General features: G+C 43.8%; 1 protein-coding gene across 1 annotated transcript; it reads right to left on the bottom strand.

Moving 5' to 3' along the window:
* Positions 1 to 4,913: 4,913 nt before the first annotated feature.
* C7H1orf53 (chromosome 7 C1orf53 homolog) lies at positions 4,914 to 9,846 on the bottom strand. The gene is made up of 3 exons (XM_050961491.1): positions 9,565 to 9,846; positions 6,499 to 6,600; positions 4,914 to 5,140 (listed from the first exon to the last, which is right to left on the bottom strand). The coding sequence occupies exons 1-3, from the start codon at positions 9,739 to 9,741 to the stop codon at positions 5,069 to 5,071; spliced, it is 351 nt and encodes a 116-aa protein (XP_050817448.1). The 5' UTR covers positions 9,742 to 9,846; the 3' UTR covers positions 4,914 to 5,068.
* Positions 9,847 to 18,793: the final 8,947 nt, after the last annotated feature.

The following is an 18,793-nucleotide window of genomic DNA, read 5'->3' as shown; positions in this document are numbered from 1 at the left end:
GGAAAAGCCCATTCTGTGCCGCTCAAAAAAAAAAAAAAAAAAAAAAAAAAAGCAAGCAAATGACATCCGTGAGGTCTAAATAGTTGTATTCTTAGCAAAGACTCAGGCAGGATCTTACCTTAAGACCTGTTCCCTTCTTAATGAGTGAGGAATGGGTTTTGGAAGGAGACGAGACGTAATGATCTAGCCAGTAGATGGAGGTTGTTCCTTGTTTCTAGCAGAGAATCCCTGTGTTAATTAAAATCAACAAGCCGCTTGGTGGAAAGATATTTTCCCTTTCCCTGCCTCACGCCACAGCCTCTACCACAGAATTGACGTGAATTTCTAACCTCTGACCTCTCACCGACAGACACTTTATACCTGTCCTTTACTTTCGTGTTTACTCCTCCAAATGTGTTTTAAACAGAACAAATAAACAAAAAAGCATGAAAAAAAAAGAAACCTCACCTCCCAAAAGTAGCTGGTTTGCTGGATTTTTTTGGTATAGCTCCCTCAGTCATCTCTCCTGACGTAGCTTTCCCGCCTCAGTAATCAGGTGAGGTGCTAATGAGGAGCTAGTTGTAAATAAACCTAGTAAAGCAAATAACATATTAGGGGTTTGTTTTTTAAAAAAAAAGGCGGCAAGGACTGGAGGGCTGTTAAAATACTGCACTATTTCCCCATCATGCCATCATTTCGCTCTGTTCCTATTCACAGCTGAGCAGCAACTCCTCTGTGTTGGGGCCATCTCTGTACTTTTTTTGAAAATCGTACCGACCCAGCCCTGGAATGTATCGACCCTTCCCACTTTCATAAAAAGAACCCCTCTCGAATGGATTCTCTAAACAGCAAACTTCAGCCTGATAGGATGTGATATGATGTACGGAATAACCTCGCATTGCCAAAACCGATGAAATGGGGAGTTGTCATACAATACAAGGCAGCCAAACCTCGGATAATTGTAAAACTGAATCCAATTTAACCTATTAGAATAAAATCAGATGCCAAGTAGAATTGGAATCATTGTTTCTTAGGTGAGGGCACGGATGACAAACGATCCACTGACTCAAAACAATAGAAAAAATATGGACCTGAGAGTAATTTTTAAGAGTCATTCTCCTTACAGGGCCATGCGAAACCCAGCACGGCCAGAAGCCCAGGGGTTTCAACCATGAGCCTAGGGGAGAGCAGTACACGCGTCTGTCTCACCAATTATTTACAGAATGTTTTTCTGGAGATGGGTTTTCGGTGAGAATCCTAACGGCGGGGGCAGTTAGTTCTGGGTCAGGAATGCTAGATGACTCCCTCACCCTCAGTGACAGTTTCTTCTCCTCTCTCCTAAGCAACGTGGCCATTTAGTGTCTGTAGCCAACATGAGTCTTTATTCGAAACAGCAAAGAATGCTGATGATCTTACGAAGTCAGAAATAACGCTTCTGTGGTACAGTCATGGACAAAAATCTGTAAGTGTCTGCAAGCAATTAATCCACCACGTGTAAGGAAGGTGCAGCGCCAGGAATGGGCTTGGGTTGATGATGCTCTCTTTGGCAGTTCAGCAAATCCCCTAGTCTAGTTTGCCTAGACTCTGGCAGCTGTGGTGGTAGTTGTCAACAAACAGCTGCTGGTGTGAACCGAGTTCATGCTGCAGACAAAATAATAGCATCGTGTCACTGAAGTGTTCCTGTCCGCGCCACGACTTTCAGCATGTTCTTTAAGATCGGAATCTCGTCAGTAATCCCACGGTTGGTGAAGGCTCTGCTCCTGGTGTATTTAATATCGCTCTCTCTGGTCCTTACAAGTAGCTAGATGACTTATATAATAAAATGCATGGAAATGTCATGCTGAACGCTTGAAATCAGAGTTTCAGGGGTGATATTCGGGGAAGGCTTGTTAATTTCAGTTCCCATAGTATTTTAACTTGGACCTGCAGTAAATACCGCGATCTCGTGTTACAGCAACTCATCTGAAGTGACTGATTAAGCAGGTGTGAAGGAGGGAAAGTAATTAAAGTGCTATAATACTAAAAGCGTCGCAATCTTTTTTGCAGGATGGGTATTTTGTGGGCGGGTGATAAAAAATAAATACACGAAGTTTGACTTACTGACATTAAGCAGCCGCAGGTCTATTTTGCTTTCATAATATGCATGGTGGTGACATGTTTTTTAAAAGTTTTTCATCGAATCCACTTACAACCAGGGAGTCTAAAGCCAGCCCTGCCAACGGCAAGAACAAGCCTTAATGCTGAAGAGCTTTAATCACAGCAACGGCATCTCTGTATCTGTCTTGAAATTGGCCGTGTGCATGAATAGATAGATAGATAAAGGTATACTTCAATGGGCTTGTTCTATTTGGAATCTTCTTGGGACACCTGCACCTTCTGTATCTTTTCTGCTTACTTCGAAGGAGCCTTTTCTTGCCCCATGACCAATGTATTGCTGCTATTCCCAGGCTATGTCTGCATTAGCTACTTTGGAAGAAGCGTTGTTCCTCTCACAAAACTGAAAGGGGGAAAAGAGAGATTCCATTCTAAAGTGAGCTCCAGCAGTTTATATGGCCAGATGTATTGCCCTTTCCATACGCAAAAGGCATCCAAACGAACCTTCGATGCATTTTCCCCATCTAATGATTTCCTTTAGAATATCTATATCATCTATCTATCTCTATACATATATATATCTTTTCCAATTACCGACGCCCTAATGGGAGCAAGAGGCAGAGGAATATGCAAGGCTTATAATAAGCTACTTGCTGTGTCATGCTTAAATAATGTCATGCTTTATTTCATTGTTATTATTGCTGTGGAGATGACATAACTAGACCTTACATTGGAAATTCTCCTGCTAATAAGATAACCAAGAACGATGGATCCTCCTCCTATGTTGACACAAGGGGAACCGGTTACTTGTGGATCCTTAAATTATAGTAACTACCATTTGATTCCCCTAGCCCCAAAACTGATGAGATTCTACCTTTGGATACTTTTAAGTGCAGCAGATCAGTTCATTTAGGATTTTTACGCCTCTATTTCCTTGCAATAAAAATCTCCCTCTATGTATTTGCATGCATACATGGGGCTATCTAAACACCCCTAATAACACTAAACATTAATTTACTATCTGTTAGAACGTTGATTCCAAGGACTTTCCGCTATTTGTACACATTCTGTTTAATGTGGCTTCAGTCTATTTACTTGCCAGACGTGAGTGTTCATTTAGATCCAATTACTAAAACGAGGCAAATGGAATTTAGCTCTGAACTTCTGCTCTCCCATCTTAATACATAAGGAACGATATTAATACGCAAACGAAATCCATTTGGATGTTTAATGTTACCAGAAGGCTGCGCTGACGTTCAAACGATCTAAATCTTAGCATCTGGGAGGCTGCACAGGGAGCTTTCTAGGATGGGTATCAAGCCATTTCGTTAAACCAAAGCTGAAGTGGACCAAACTGGGACAACCAAACAACTGACAATACTTTCCAGTTTAAGTAGACTCGGGTGCTCCACAATCCACAAACGAGGAGGGGAAGGGAAATCTTTCGGCTTATTACAACAGCTAAGGGTAACCATATCCCCTCTCCTGTCCTTTTTCTAAGATGGAATATCCATCTTGGAGTTCTCAGATAACATCATGATAGCTAAATGTCCAATCATTGCCTACAAATAACCCAGCTCGCACATCATATTTGAGGGGAGGTAGGTAGGAAAGGAGCCATCTCGATCTTAAAGATATTTGTCAGGTACTTGTCGGAGGGCTGTTTGTTGGAAACACAAAGTGGTCAATGGAAAACTTAATCAGGAATATTTGGGGGCTATTTACTCCTAAAGAGAAAGAGACAAAAATACAATAGTCAAGATACCACCAACGTTCCTGGGAAATAGAACAGGACTTAAAAATAAAACAAAACAAAATAAAATAAAGCTAAGACGTCCTAGTTAGGTGTCTTCTATCATACAACAGTTAAGTACCTCCTGGGTGCTCATGAATATTTGTAGGATATTTTACATTTCATTTTATGTTTGCAAACATAGTTCTCTCGTCTTTTCAAAGGCACTTGCTAATTTGGACACCAAACAGACTGATGTTCAATCAAATACACAGGAGTTAAATTATTCAGAAACTCAAACGCATCTGTGGGACCCCCACTGCCCCTCCTTTCAGTTCCAGAGACTTTACCTTGTAATGAGTCTGTCAGGAAGCCTCCTTTGATTTTTACCTCAAGGAGATGGCAACAACCACCCCTTTCCATAGGGGTGGAAAGATCGACGTTTGATTCTGTGTGTGCTTTGCCACCCTTAACGATGCTACGATGTTTCATTGAATGGCAGATGGACTTGGTAATGACACATTTGTCTTCATTCTCCTTGGACCAGAGTGGCGGAGAAATTGATGGAGGCGAAAGCTTGATGCTGTGGTTCGATCTGGGTTTAATGCCACTCTCGGTGTCAGTGGTACTTCAATTCAGACTAATTTTTTTAATGGCCTATCTAACGATCTTCGAATGTCAGCATGATGCGATAAAATAGTATGGGCCGTGCTCCAAACAGACTTCTCTAATTTGATTCACACAATATAACGAAATACAAATATACAGTCTTTTAAATTCTTACTGCTAGAATTTCCCGTTTTGCAATGCGATTACACTTATTGGGCATTCTTGTAGGTTACACACGGCCTTCAGTGATGTAAATAAAAAAAAATCACTGAAACTCCTCGATCTACTACCAAAATCAACAACATCTCTTGAAGTGATTTACGGAGTATACAGTAGCAGTGTTAAGTAAAGGGATGGTAATCTGAGTACTGCCTGCACCCGGATTCTTGATTTTACAGCGAAATTAATCGTGGTCTCAGTTTGTAACGTGTGATTTATAACGCTAAGGAAAGGAAAAGGAGTATCACTAATAATGTAGCATCTGAAACACTCAGGCACACACAGTTTAGCTTGGTTTTTATTACAATTGAAATGTATTCAAATAACCCAGGATCGATAAAAGGAATGCCAATTTTCATGCACTCGAAGCCACAAAGAACTGATTCTGGCTTAGGTTTCTGCAGTTTCCATCGTAGATGGCAAACGCACTGATGGTCAGGTATAAAAAAATGAATTGAACCGCTTCTTTTTGGACGGGTCTTTTACGTTAGCTTGATCATATGGACACTGCAGAAGAAATAAAACAAGTCATTATTGCATTACTTAGCAATCAGTAAGAAAAAGCTCAACCCTGCTACGGTTAAAGAATCGTTAATTATATTATATAAATCATGTGATCTATTGTGCCCTCCAGACTAGCAGGAAAATAATGGCAACCCCAAGCAAATGGTCCTAATTAGTGCCCAAGAACCATTTCCTAAATAGTCCTTCCAACTCGAAGAATTTGACTGACCAAAGTAATCTGTCCCCCCACCCCCTTAAACTTCTTTAGTTGGTGCATTATTGCAAACTGTTCTGCATAACAGAGCTCCTAGCAAGGCAAAGGGGCAGCCAGGACAATAACATTCTAGCCTTTCAATATTGTCTGTAATAAGCGTAAACATTTCCCGACCATTTTAAACTTGTTGTCAAACGTCTTAGCAACTGACTCTCTCTTTATAAAAGTGCTTAATGAGTTTTCATCAAAGAGTGAGTCTTTGGCATCATTACTCACGAATTTCACACTGCAATAGTGGTACAAGAAAACTTTTCAAGAAGCCAAAGAGGAACTAAAAGTGAGCACTGCACATTTGAACTGTAAATTACCTCCTTCTCCCTTTTTCCGTGCGCTGTTCTTTAAAGCATGTTCTAATAACTATAAATTTACTAAGGGGAAATATATGTTACCCACCTGGGGCGTCAAACACTACTCGCCTGAGTAAGGTGAATTTGATCAACATATTATTATGGGCCTGATCTTGTCAGCCATTGAAAGCTACGGGACTTATGCTATTTACTTCAGTGGAAGCGGATTGTACTCTGTATGCAAAATATAAAATATTACCTTCTCACACTGCACAATTTCGATTTCTAAATGGTATTCAGAAAATACCGACAGCAAGTCCTATTATTATAAAAATCACACAATATTCCACCGTACTTCTCAGTCAGACTGGAAAACAGACCCTTCAACATAATTCTAGAAAACTAAACTACATTTGTGGTAAAATATCTCGGTTATGTTAGCTCATGGCTTTAAAAGGAGAAAGTTTGCTCGGAATAGACTTTCTGACATGCTGGTTCTTTTCATACGCAACTGGCACTTGCCAAGGAGAACGTGACTTATATAAAACAACAGTCTATTAAATAACTCCTGCGAAATTCTCCTAGCAGTTCAAGGAGATAATGTTAACCTGAAATGTTGCAGCATTCTATTTTAACGTTAAGAAAATCCCTCAGTGACCTTTCCTGGACTTATTGTCCTTGGCTAGTCTAAATTTCACAGTGAAACATGCCAGATAGCTTGCTAGCTTTTCCTAATGCCAGCATTTAAAATATTTTTTCAAAGTTATTTTAATGCCGAAAAGCAAGGATTTCATACTCACATGTCTGCATGCAGAACCACAGCATCTTCCTCTCTGTAAGTGGGCAACTTTGGTGAACACTAAATAGCCAGTAACTGGATCCACATAGTTCTGCAGGCCAGCCTTAAAAAGAACCACCCAAAAACAGAGTCAACCTCAATTCTACATGGTCTTCATCTCTTTGTGGTTTCAAACTGGAAGTGCTTTGACATTATCTCCCTAAAATCCAACTGCTTAACTGAAACCAGTTCAACTATTATAATCCGACCCTTATACTCTGTAACTCAGACAGAACTGACAAATAAAGAGATTTGGGAAGTAATAGAGTATCAGCAGTGCATATTTTAACATAGCCATAGATTCAGCCTTCCTCATTCATTTCCTTAGAGATATTTTATATATTCTCTAAATTATTCTAAACTTTTTAGAAGAAAATGGACTTTCACTCCCAGGTTGCAGATGCATTTACGCTTCAAATTATAAGAAAGGGTAAATGTATGATGCTGTATTCATGCTTCCAGAGAAGGGTCTAAGAGAATGTGACATTTACACTCTTCCTGTTCACTTTAGTCACTTTTGGACTTGTTTATGCCACATTCTTTTCCCTTTCTAAATGTTCTTGAGTTTTGATTACATTGTAAATTATTTTTTAAAATGGTTATAAAATGTTGACACCTTCTGCTGCTTTCAAGTGCTGCTTCATCAAAAGCAACTTTCATCATGCCAGCTCTGACGCTAAAAAGTATAACTGCAATTTGCAAACATGGTGCAACTGTTAAACTATTTTATATTGGAGGGAACGTAAATACTTGGCAGGCATCCGCCTCTGGTGCTGGACAAAGCTGTGTGTTAGCAAGATATCACTTTTTAATATTTAGGTCACTTTTTGATTGTCATTTCCATCAAGTGACCATTGCAATTGCAACAATGCTTATAGCGAGTGGAAACGTTAAGATGCCAGGATTTTGGATCGTGACCGGTATGGACATAGCTTTAAAATGTTCTACACCAAATACGTCACTCCTACGTTTTGGAGAGCAAAGATAGCGCTCCCTGAGTTAAGCTGGAGCTACACATTTCATAAGTGGTAGGCGAATCAAGTCCTTTGCTTCCCTGTTCTGTTGCGCCAGTGCATCCGTAAAGGGGCACATTTCCTGGTGTTTGCCTGCAGCCCCTGAGATAGCGGACGGACTAACACAAAGAAGAGAAGCCCAAAAGTATTTTTAAAACGGGTCCAGAAAACCTGCTAAACATCAGCCATCACTAATGGTTGCAATGGCACAGAGCCAGCCGCCTGCGCAAGGGAAGGCAGGTGGGAAATCTAGCCGCGGGACAGTTCCATGCCCACGTTAAGGTCATTTACCGTAACCATGCTGACTGCCCACAACTGCCATTTGACCCTTCGGCGGGCAGCTGCCTAGGAACGGGGGAATTCCTCAGTGGGAACCTCCTGCTGGGACCGATGTCGCTGGAGCCAATGGCAAAACTCCACAACCGGAACAGAATCGGCCCAATGGCTGTCCAGGCAAACTCAGCGACTGCTGGGGGTGGAACAGACCGTTGCAGTGCAGAGGGGCGCGCAGCACAAGGTGCTCGGAGATGCACATCCGTGGGAGAAGGGGGAAAGGGCCAAGCGTTCGCCATGCGTTGCAAACAGGGTGCGTCGTCTAGAGCAGGGGGAGAGGAAGCGGAGGCCACGTATTGCTACAGACTCAGTATTTACTGCAGGTTCTCATGGGCCTTCCATGGTGGGCTCCTGTCTAATGTATGCTGTCCCTACCGCTAGTGATGAGCCCCGCGCACAATTACAGCAGGTTGCTTCCATCTTTGCACAAAACAAAACAAGGCGGTCCCACTTTCCTCCGCCCTCCGGTATGGGAGCTGAGGTACCAGCTCAGCAGCTCTCCGCGTGCAAAGGGGAGCAGAGCGGTTATTAATCATGTCAATGCCGGAGCTGGAGATGGAAGGGGAGAGTCACTTCACATGTCGGCACCCTGTCTGCCTTGAAGCTGTTATCGTGACATATTTCCCTTCCTGCAAAACACCCGAGCATTCCATAAAAACTAGGACTATAAGCTAGTTTGTCAGGCAGGCCCAGAGGCTGGGTAAATACACATTGGTGTTCAGGCTACCAGCACTGGGCAGTTTGCTGGGCGTCCAAGAGTTGCATTGTATCACCACGTTGTTATTTTTGGTCATATTTCTCCCTGACATAATCAATAACTAAGCTCTAGTGCTGTAAGTCCCCAGCGTGCAGGTAACATGGCTCACTCAAGGCTGCACGCGCTTTCTGTCTTGGGACTGCTGCCCCTCTCCGGAAAGCTTTCGCTTTTGCTGTCTTTTGTTCTCTTTGTCCCGGGCCTTCCGTGACTTGCCCCAACCCACAGGATGATGGAACTGGGAGCGCGCTCGAAAGGCTCTTCTGGTTTCCTGTGGGGTGTTGTGACTTTATTTTCTTTACAGTGCCCGTTGCACCAGGCAGCGTCTTGTGAGCAAATGGCCACCTCTGATCGTCCAGAGGCACGTGCCAATACTTCTGTGCAGAGACGTTAGGGCTAGAAAGGCCATCGGTATGAAATACCCCCAAAGGACCCCTGGCCACAGCAAGCCCCGGGGAAGTTGAAAGGGCAAGACAGTCGCTGATCGTTAATGTGGCACAAGTGTTGCTGGGACACGGAGCTCCTGTCACTCCCTCGGCTGTGCATGAACGTCCACTTCTTCCTTGTGATCCCGAGAGCAGCCGGCTTAGCCCGCCTCCTCCCCCCTTTCCCTGCATCTCCAGGCCACACGCCGGTGCTCGGGACACGGTGCTGGGCCGACCCCCAGCTCAGGCTGAGGGAGAGGCCCAGGCAAGCCAACCCGCCCATGCACTTCCCTGGGGCTGGCTGCAGAGGGCCAGGCAAAGCTGCCAGCGTGCGCGGCACTGAGCAGCCCCGGGCCGCCCATTAGCCTCTGCAGCAGGGGAGCGGGTCCGCCGGGAGCCCCAGCCTGCAGCGCGTCGCCAGCCCCGCGGGAGCAGCCCGGAGCGGTGAGGCGGCTGCACAAGCAGCGCCCTGCGGGCCCGAGCAGGAAGCGCCTGGGACTCACCGCGCAGGCCTCGCAGTGCAGCGCCACGATCCGCTTCTCCGCCCCCGTCAGCAGCTCCTCGCTGCCCGGCCGGCTCGGCTGCTCAGAGCGCTCCCCGCCGGCGCCGCCCGTGGCCCAGCGCACCCAGGTGCCGCAGCCGCTCCGCCTGCAACGGGGCGCCAAGGAAGCTGCTGCCATGGGCCCAGGGGAGGGACGCGGCCGCGGCCGCAGGAGAGCCCCAGCCAGCTGGCGGGCCCCATTCCTGGCACCTCTCGCCAGGGCGCCACCCACTCCCGCCAGGGCAGGAAGCAAGTCTGGGTCACAGGCCCTGAACAGAGCCATGCTGGTCTCCCTCTGGGGCTCCGTGCTGGTCTGCGTCCACCTGGGGAGGCCGAAAACAAAAGACCCGAGGTCTGGTGCTGTCACCTGTCACCCACTTCTGCGCCCCTCCTGCTTGTCACACCCCTGGCTAGTCAGAGAACCCTGAAGGCAATGGCAGGGCTCCAGCGAGCTTGGATCAGGCCTTTAGACTGTCTCAGCTGCTTGTATAGCCCCTAGCCCAGCCATGCCTCCAGCCCAAGGAAGGACTTTGGAATTAGTGTAATATAATAATTAATAATGGCCTTGCCCCTGCAGTTGAATTAGAAATGACCCATTCTACATGGACAGGGGGTTTACAGAAAATATTTAATTTTTGCATATTTCTGCTGTGTAGACCAATAGTTTTCAGTACATCCCAGCCAAATCCTGCTGGCATGTGTATATATGTTTGCACGATCAGGGCCTTAAAAGGAAAATACTAAATATGTCTGTTTTTTATTCTGTATTCTCTCACTTCTTAATAGCTGGGTTTCCTGCCTGGGCAAGGAAGTGAATATCCAGATCAAGACGCAGTAAGTAGGCAGGCAAAGCAGGCTGCTGCTTGAGAGTCTTCAGTGAAAAGCATGTGTTCCAAGCTGCAGGTACATGTGCACAGGATGAACCACTTTCAGATGGTCACAACTTTGTTGAATCATAACTACCTTATCTTCAACCCCAGTAAAGACCTTACTCTGCATGGAGGTCTATTCATCTGCCGAGTGTCCACTTCTGTATTTCAGTCATTTTTGTGCTGTCGGTTGTATTCAGGTTGAATTTAATTGTATTTTTGTGTTTTATTTGAAAATAAAAAGTATGCTATATAAACTTATGAACATCGTATTGTTTTATTCCACAGCACAGGAAGACATTCATTGTTGGTATTGTCATCTCAGAGCCTTTCTAAAAGTGCCCCAAATTATGTCATTATATTTTAAAACTTTTTTTTGTATTATTCAGATAGCATTGTATGGGATACTTTAAAGTAGCAAAAATACACATAAAATATTGCACCTATCTTGAAAAACTTAGTTTACCTTCTTTCCTATAGTGTTCTTTAATTTCATCAGTAAGATGAGTAAACAGTCTGTATTGATTATATAATAGTTATAGGCCCCACAAAAAAACCAAAACTAAGTTATACAGTAGTTAGTTGAGTTCATTTCCTATCAAGGTGATCAATAAAAAACAAGGAATTCACCAGTTAGATAATACACACTCAATTCACAGGCCTTATCACCCACACATCACGATACACAAACATACTGGGCTTGATTCTCCTCTCACTGATACCAGTTTTGCGCCTGTGTAACTCCATTGGCTCCAGTAGCACTGATTTACGCCAGTCCAAGTGAGAGGAGATTCAGCCCTACAGACATAGCTCCAAAGCAAAGTCCTTTTCGATTGCAGCATACAACTCCAATGCACGTATGCAATCCCTCGCAGTCACACTCACACATACAGCTTGATCTCTGACCTCAGCTAAATTAAGATATATTCCCTATACACAGTGGTGAAGTCTATGGTGTGTTATTTGTATGTGGAAAAGTGTGACATTGGAATTAAGGCTGTACAGCTGAGTGTGGTCGATGGAAGGAGGTAGTGAAAGTTGAGAAAGGGAACTGGTAAGTGGAGGGTTGATTGACTTAATTCCTTGTTACAGTTTGGGTTGATGGGTTATGCATTTTAGGAGTATGAGCTCAAACAATTTTTTTTTTTGTAGGACAATACCTAGACATATTACTATATTCAACAGCTTCACAAAATGAAGATGCTGGCTGAATATCCTATTTCAGAAGTTTTTTTGTTGTAAATATCAGTAAAATATGCTTATTTTTGCAGATGTTGGCCCCTATCCTGCAATTCTTGTCAGATTTAATGTGTATTTCAAATTTTGACAGATAAATTCCTCGTGAACTTCTATGAAATCCTGAGCAGAGCAGAGCCAGAACCAAGCAGCACATATATCTTTAACTTTTTCATTGAGGATTTTGCAGACCATGTTGTGTAACACCTTCCACAGTTTGTCACCTGAAATATTGCCTGTGCAATGAGAAACCCTGTCACAGGCACACATTTTTGCGGAACATATAGGCATAACTATCTAATTGCTGATTTCAGTCACTTCACAGCAGGGTGAATTTTGCTGATTAAAGGTCAAAGTATATTAGAAGCATAGGGAGCTGAAGTCAATGCAAGCAGGTTAAGGCCTGGAGTATGCGATGCTGCTCTGTTATCGCTGCTAAAAATAGCAGTTTTGCCTGTTCCTATAGAACAACCAGTTCTGACATCTAGGCTATCGCCTGCCAGTGGAAGATTGTTCCAGCCAGTATATTCAACCTTTTTTTCAGTTTTAAATTACTCAAGCAATGGGGCTTCTGCTGCTTCCCATAGGATATTCTTCCACAACCCACTGGAGAAGGCTTGCCTGTTCTCATCGTACAGTGATGAATCAACGTAAGATGGCTGCTGCTTATCAAGAAACCTGTGCGGTAGAAGTTGTGGAAGCAGCTGAGAGCAGAACAGTAACAAGTTTCCAGCAGTGATGGGACAATCTGGAGAAGGGATTGTCAGAACCTTGGCAGAGCTGGTGTGGTCAGGGAAACGAGATGGCGGTGGAGTGCTTTGAACCATTCCGCCTGGGACTAAGCCTGAGGGTTCTAGATTGCAGCTACCTGGGGAGTTTACTCTCAGGCTTCAGATAAGCAGTTGGTCATAACAGGAGTGACAGTGAAGGATTGCTTGTAGGAACTAGAGGGGACTCAGTAATAGAGATCCTGAATCAAAGTGTGCTGGGACCTGGCTGCCTGTGGTTGCTGATAGAGGTAGGTGGAGTACTGGGATGTGGAGAGCAATAGGAAAAGGGAACCGTGGAAAGGGATCAGGAGGTTGATCTCCACCAGCAGCTGGGCTTTCTTCCTGGAAGGGAAAAGCTGATTGTTAGGGGGATTTTTCTGTTAATTGTTTATGGGGGGCATTTGTTCTGAGATGGGAGGAGTGCGATTGTTCAAAACCCTTTGGGTTTGCAAGTGGTCTGGCTTAGAGCTGGGAATGGTGTGGGAGTGTAGTGTGGAAGGACATTAGTCAATGACATTTTGGTAATCAAGGTAGGTTGGAGGAGGAGATAAAACCCTGGGTGAAAGACAATAAGAATGGGGGTCTGGCAGTGGCTAAAGTAGATTGAAACAGGAGGGAAGCTCTCACTGCACCAGCTGAGATGAGGCAAAGCTGGTTACTGAAGCCTTCATTCCTGGCACAGGAAGGTGCCCCTTGCTTTAACCTTTGTGGATGGGGAGGCCTGGCTTCCCATTAGAGTATGATAGCTGTATAATTTCTGATTGTGGCCATGCCATATAGAATGGGGACTTTGAATGCCCTGAATATTGGGGTGTCAGATCTCAGGCACTAGTTTGAGATTTTAAATAGAACAGGGCAGAAAGGACAAGAAAAGAGCTGTGAGAGTTTGAAAAATGTTCACATCTCAAATCTGTATGAAAAGTCATTCTTTAAAATTTTTTGCAAGTCTGAAATCAATGGTTCATTTTTTTTTTCAGATCAGGTAAATCAAAGCATTTTGTTTTGATTGTCTTTTTTATTTTTAACCTTAAATTCACTTTTAATTTAAAAATGAAGTCAAAAAAGGAACTCTTCTGAAGCTGTATTGTTCAACAATGTTTTGAAGTGGGAAATTCATCAAAACCGACCCTTTCCTGTGAACGGTTCCAGTTTTGCTGAATCAGTTTTGTTTTTTTGGTAAACAAAAAAAAGTTTACTTGAAAAATTCTTTACTGGCTCTAGGTTTAAAGCCTTTGCCACTGGATGTCACACTTCTTCAACAACTGCTGTTTAACTCAGGAATGGAAGTGAGTGCAGTAGAAAGAGACTGGCATGTAGGACCTATTGGGCCAGAGGCCAGTGTCAGTATAGAGATATTGCCTTACTCCAACTGAATAACCTGCCACAGGTTCTTGAGATACAAGCTTGTCTTGTACCTTTTCACTGCCCATCTATTAGTGTTAGTGTCAGAGTCCTCACCTGAATAGCCAACGCAGGGTATCAACATGGGACAGCTGTGAGCATAACAGCTGGGGCCTGATTACCAGGCCCTGACCCTAGAGTAGGTGCTTCTACCAGTGCACAGCGAATGTGAAATGCTACCATTCTGATTTGGGATAGCAGTTTGTTTGACGTTGTACTGATGTAAACGATTCCATATGGTGCAGGGCAATGGAGGACCAGGCCCCTGAGCTCACATACAGAACTCCTATTGATCATTTGCATGCCCAAGAGCAGAAAGTCACCAGAGGTGCAGATTTTAAATCGCAGTCTATGGAAATCTCTGAGGTGTGTGGGGAGGTCTCTGGATACATGTGTTTGAGTTTTGGTTGATTCAAATATGTGGGCTCTTAGACGCTGCAGAGGTCACTGATACTGTAGCACCTGGTTTTATGTAGGCACCCAGGCTAAATGCAGTGTCCTAGGTATGGTCTTTCCAATGTTGTAAGAAGAGGGGCACTCACCTTCCTGGTTTGTGAAGTGATGTCTCTGCATGTGCATCTAACCACCCTGCAGCAAGCCGAGCAAGCTCATGCTTGGGGCGGCAGATTCTATGGGGTGGCATTCTGCCCAATCCTACGGCTGCTTTTTTGTTTGTTTGCTGATCCAGCCGCCCTGTAGGGGGCGGCGGCGCGGAGGAGGGGAGCGCCCTGCTGGGAGCAGGCTGCACGCTCCATCTGCCCCAGCCGGTGCCAGGTCTGCAGCAAGCCCGGCAGCCCGCATCCTTCTCTCCCCGCCAACTGGTGGCATGGAGCCCTCCCGGCAGGCGGCGTGGTGGTCGGGGCTGCATTGCGAGCTCCCTGCTGAAGCCCTGGCCGCCCCGCTTCTCTCTTTCCCTCCCCTCCCCACCGCTAGCTGGGGCACATCTGCAGTGCAGGGAGTCCCCTGCACCCTGGCTCCGGCCACCCTGCAGGGTTTTGTTTGTTTTTTTTTTTGGCAAAAAAGCCAGAGCCGGCTCTGTCACCCTGAGCAACGAGCAGAAGCAGCCTAGCAAATCAATAATACTTTGTTGAACTTGTAGCTGCTATAATTGTGCAGGGTACTGCTAGTATGTATTACACAATCACCAGACTGGGTAGTTTTACTCTGTATTTCACACTGTTTATAGGGCTTCCTTGCTTGAAACTTGTAAGCTGGAATACGTGGTACAAAGCATTCTTACCTACTTTTCTTGTAGAACTGCTGGTACAATTGCTTTTTCTTTGTTCAGGATCCCTTACCAGCACAGCAGTCCCTATTTGCGTCCATGTTTCACATAGTTCAGCTCTCTCCTCCCCAGAAGGTTAGAAGTATTTTAGCTATGAGTAAGAGAAGCTCTTCCTGTAGATTTACTACTTACCTAGCAGAGAAATAGATTGTTCCATTTAAATGGGTGGCAGTAATACGTCTTGGTATTTCTTCCTGTGTTTTGAGGAAGAGCAACCAGTATCTTCAAAATCACACTTCCAGACAGAGAGCCATCTGTGAGGGACATTTGGAAATGATACTGTGTATCCTAGTGAGTGTGTCTTTTAGCAGACTCTGCTTTTCTGGTACAGGCTTACCTTTCTTTGAGTGGGAAGACAGTTTTTCTGAAATGCTGTTCAATGAGCTCTTTTGCATTTTCAGCTCTCTAAGCTTCATAGCACAATCAAATGGGAGCCTAGAAATGCCACACATTTGTGAGTTCAGAAATGAAAATAGCCTTTCAGTTTGTATGTAGTAAAGTCATTTTATGATGCTAAATGGACTATATCTACCCCTAGTATTTTTGTAGCCAGCGATACTCACGTGGCCTCAGCAAGTGATTATTTCCCTCCCCCTCTCCAGCCATTTCTTACATGTTTCTGTTTCCTATATCAGGTTCTTCTGCTGCAGCAACTGCAGTTTTGCTCTGATTGTGGATCCTTTTCATCGGTTTATTCTACAGCCAGCAATTACTCCCACTTTAAATTCTTCGGAAGTGGGACTGTGTGTGTGCATTTGCACAGTGCTTAGCACAATGGGAAGATTAGCACTACTGAGCACTACTCTCAGATCAATAAATAGTAGTACTAGTAATAAAATATAGATTGTGCTGGGCCTCAACATTATTTAAGCCCCAAACTGTTTTGTTTTATTTTTGCTGTGAAACCTTATTATAATTTGATCCTGAGTTCTCTATACATGATTTCCATAATACCAATGTATATCTACCAAGTGAAACTCAGGCAGTTTGCAGAATATGAGTGCCTGATTCTCATTTACATGGGGGTTGATTTACCCTGTGCCATCGGAGTAGAGTAAAGCAGTCTTAGCTATACTCAGGGGACACAATCATAGAATATCAGGGTTGGAAGGGACCTCAGGAGGTCATCTAGTCCAACCCCCTGCTCAAAGCAGGACCAATCCCCAGACAGATTTTTGCCCCAAATCGCCTGCTCAAGGATTGACCTCACAGCCCTGGATTTAGCAGGCCAATGCTCAAACCACTGAGCTAGCCCTCCCCCCAATTGCAGCATGTGTAGCCATACCCACACTAGCTTTGATCAGGCTAGCTTGCTAAAAATAGATATGAAGCTGCTGTGGCATGGGCTAGCATCCCAAGTACAGTCTACTGAGGTACATACTCAGGCAGCTAGTTCATTGTGCCACCTGTGCTGCTATGGGGACACTGCTATTTTTAGCAAGCTAACCCAATCAGAGCTAGCTTGGATATGCCTACACATGCTATCCAAATTACAGCCTAGCCATAGCCTGAGTGTAAATGAGACTCAGGCTTTGAATTTCATGTTTGACATTCTTCTAGAGAATGGAGTAGAGAGTTAAACAATTTCCTTTTAAGTAACAGATGGGGATGTACAGTGTCTACAAAAAATATTTGGCCCCAGAAATGTTTTGATCTTTTGGACATTTTTTTTTTGGAAAATAGATTAGGAAGTGGGAGCAGTTTGAGAAACTAATCAGAGTCTGGATGGTCTCTGAGGAGATCCTAAGAATTGTCATTGTAATGCTCAGAATCTCATTAGGGATAATATCCAGTGTGCTTGTTACAGAGGCAGATCAAGGAGAAGGTATGTGCAGAATGAGGAGACCAATATTAAATATGTTATTCCTTACTCTTATCCCTTCTTCCTTCCTCTATAGTTGCACATGTTATGTAAGCTCATCTCCTCTGCCATTTAAATTAATATGAAATTTTGTGACAGTTGACTGTTAATAGGAAAAGTCACGTTAAGATCAGAGGGTAATTAATGAACACAGATCACCCATTTGATAGTTGGTGACTGCTGTAATTTGCTATTACATATTGCATGTGAGATCACCGATGGTATTACAGTGTTGTCATGTTGGTGACATGGACTAATTGCAATGCTATTATGAAAAGTACCAGGTGTGGGAGGAGTAGCTGGCAAGTGCCCTATCCCTTCTTTGAGTGCCTAGCCTTTGCCAAAGCTGTATCTGGACATAGGTGTGGAACTGGGGGTGCCTGTGATGCTGCTGCACCCCCAGCTTGGAATGGTTTCCATCATATACAGAGTTTACAGTTTGGTTCAGTGACTCTCAGCACCCCCACTATACAAGTTGTTCCAGCCCCCCTATATCTTGACAATTTTTGTGGGGTTGGTTCTCTGTTCCGTTGTTCCATCTCTAGCAGACCTCTCTATACAGACCTTGGTTATTACAACTCTTTCCTTTGCTTTGCCTTCTTTTGCTTGTATTCTTTAGGAAGGCATGTGTTGTTACCTTCCTTTTGAAGGATGGTTCAGTGAATGTGTCCCATGCAGAATAGTTCAAGTCAGGTTATAAGAAACCAAAAGTATTTAAGAATTACAAAGAGAGAAAACAGAAAGTAAACAGAGCTTTACAAGTTAACTGCAATGCATATGAACATTTATGGACTTAGTACAGTTAGCATGCTACTATAATTTCAGTAAGGAAAATAATCATTATTAAATGCATCTAATAATGTTTGCTAGGAGTTAAGGTGAGCACAGAACACTTATCTTAGTACTGCTTTTTTTCCTCTACACTGTTGCAAAAATACTGCCCAGTCCCTCTGGGTAAGAGGAGATGAACTAAGAGGAATCTCCTAATCCGCGATGTGAAACAGTGGTCAGTATAAAAATATTTCTATATACCATATGGGCAAGTAGTCCTCTCTTCTTTTATACGTATTTGTAAACTGTTTGTTCTATCTGTTTGAATAACATTTAGCACAGTGGGGCATTGGTCCATGCCTTGGGCTCCTAGGTGGTAATGCAAATAATAATGATTATAATTAATAAAGTAATTAATCTTATTCTAGTGTTCATGGTGTAGGGGAATACTGCAAAACATCAGGGCAGGTTGATTTATTAGAAGCTTTACATCTCATATTTTAATGGTGACTGCTGTAAGAGATGTGTGTAACCTACACAAGATCGGTTGCAGCCGCCCAGTTGGTGCACCATGAAATCTGCATCCCGCTGCAGCTTCTTGCTTGGAAAAGCTGGCTGCCAGCATGTCCCTTTCCTCCTTATAGAGGTAGGAATCACACCTCTGTAATGATCAATTCATACTGTTCTTCTGTTAGGCTTTACTCACACTGAAAAATGTAGGGGAATATACCAGTATAACTCTAGCATTGGTGCACCAAGAGGGTGAGCTCTAGTGTACACAGGGAACAGGGGTTTTTACTTTTGTCATCTAACCTCTTTCAGAGCCTGTTTACACTAGTACCCTCATTGCTATCACCAGTGGAGCTGTGTACCAGTGCTCATGCAATGGAGGACCATTTAAAAATATTGTAGCATAGAGAGAGCCACTGAGAGCAAATTCATTTCAGACCTTTCAGCAGTATCAGGCAAATAGAGCTGAATGACCCTGCATTATTTCT

This window comes from Gopherus flavomarginatus, chromosome 7 (assembly GCF_025201925.1).
Source record: "Gopherus flavomarginatus isolate rGopFla2 chromosome 7, rGopFla2.mat.asm, whole genome shotgun sequence".
In the NCBI taxonomy this organism is placed as follows: domain Eukaryota; kingdom Metazoa; phylum Chordata; order Testudines; family Testudinidae; genus Gopherus; species Gopherus flavomarginatus.
Note: the sequence above shows the minus strand (reverse complement) of the source record. Positions and strands in the feature narration are given on the sequence as shown.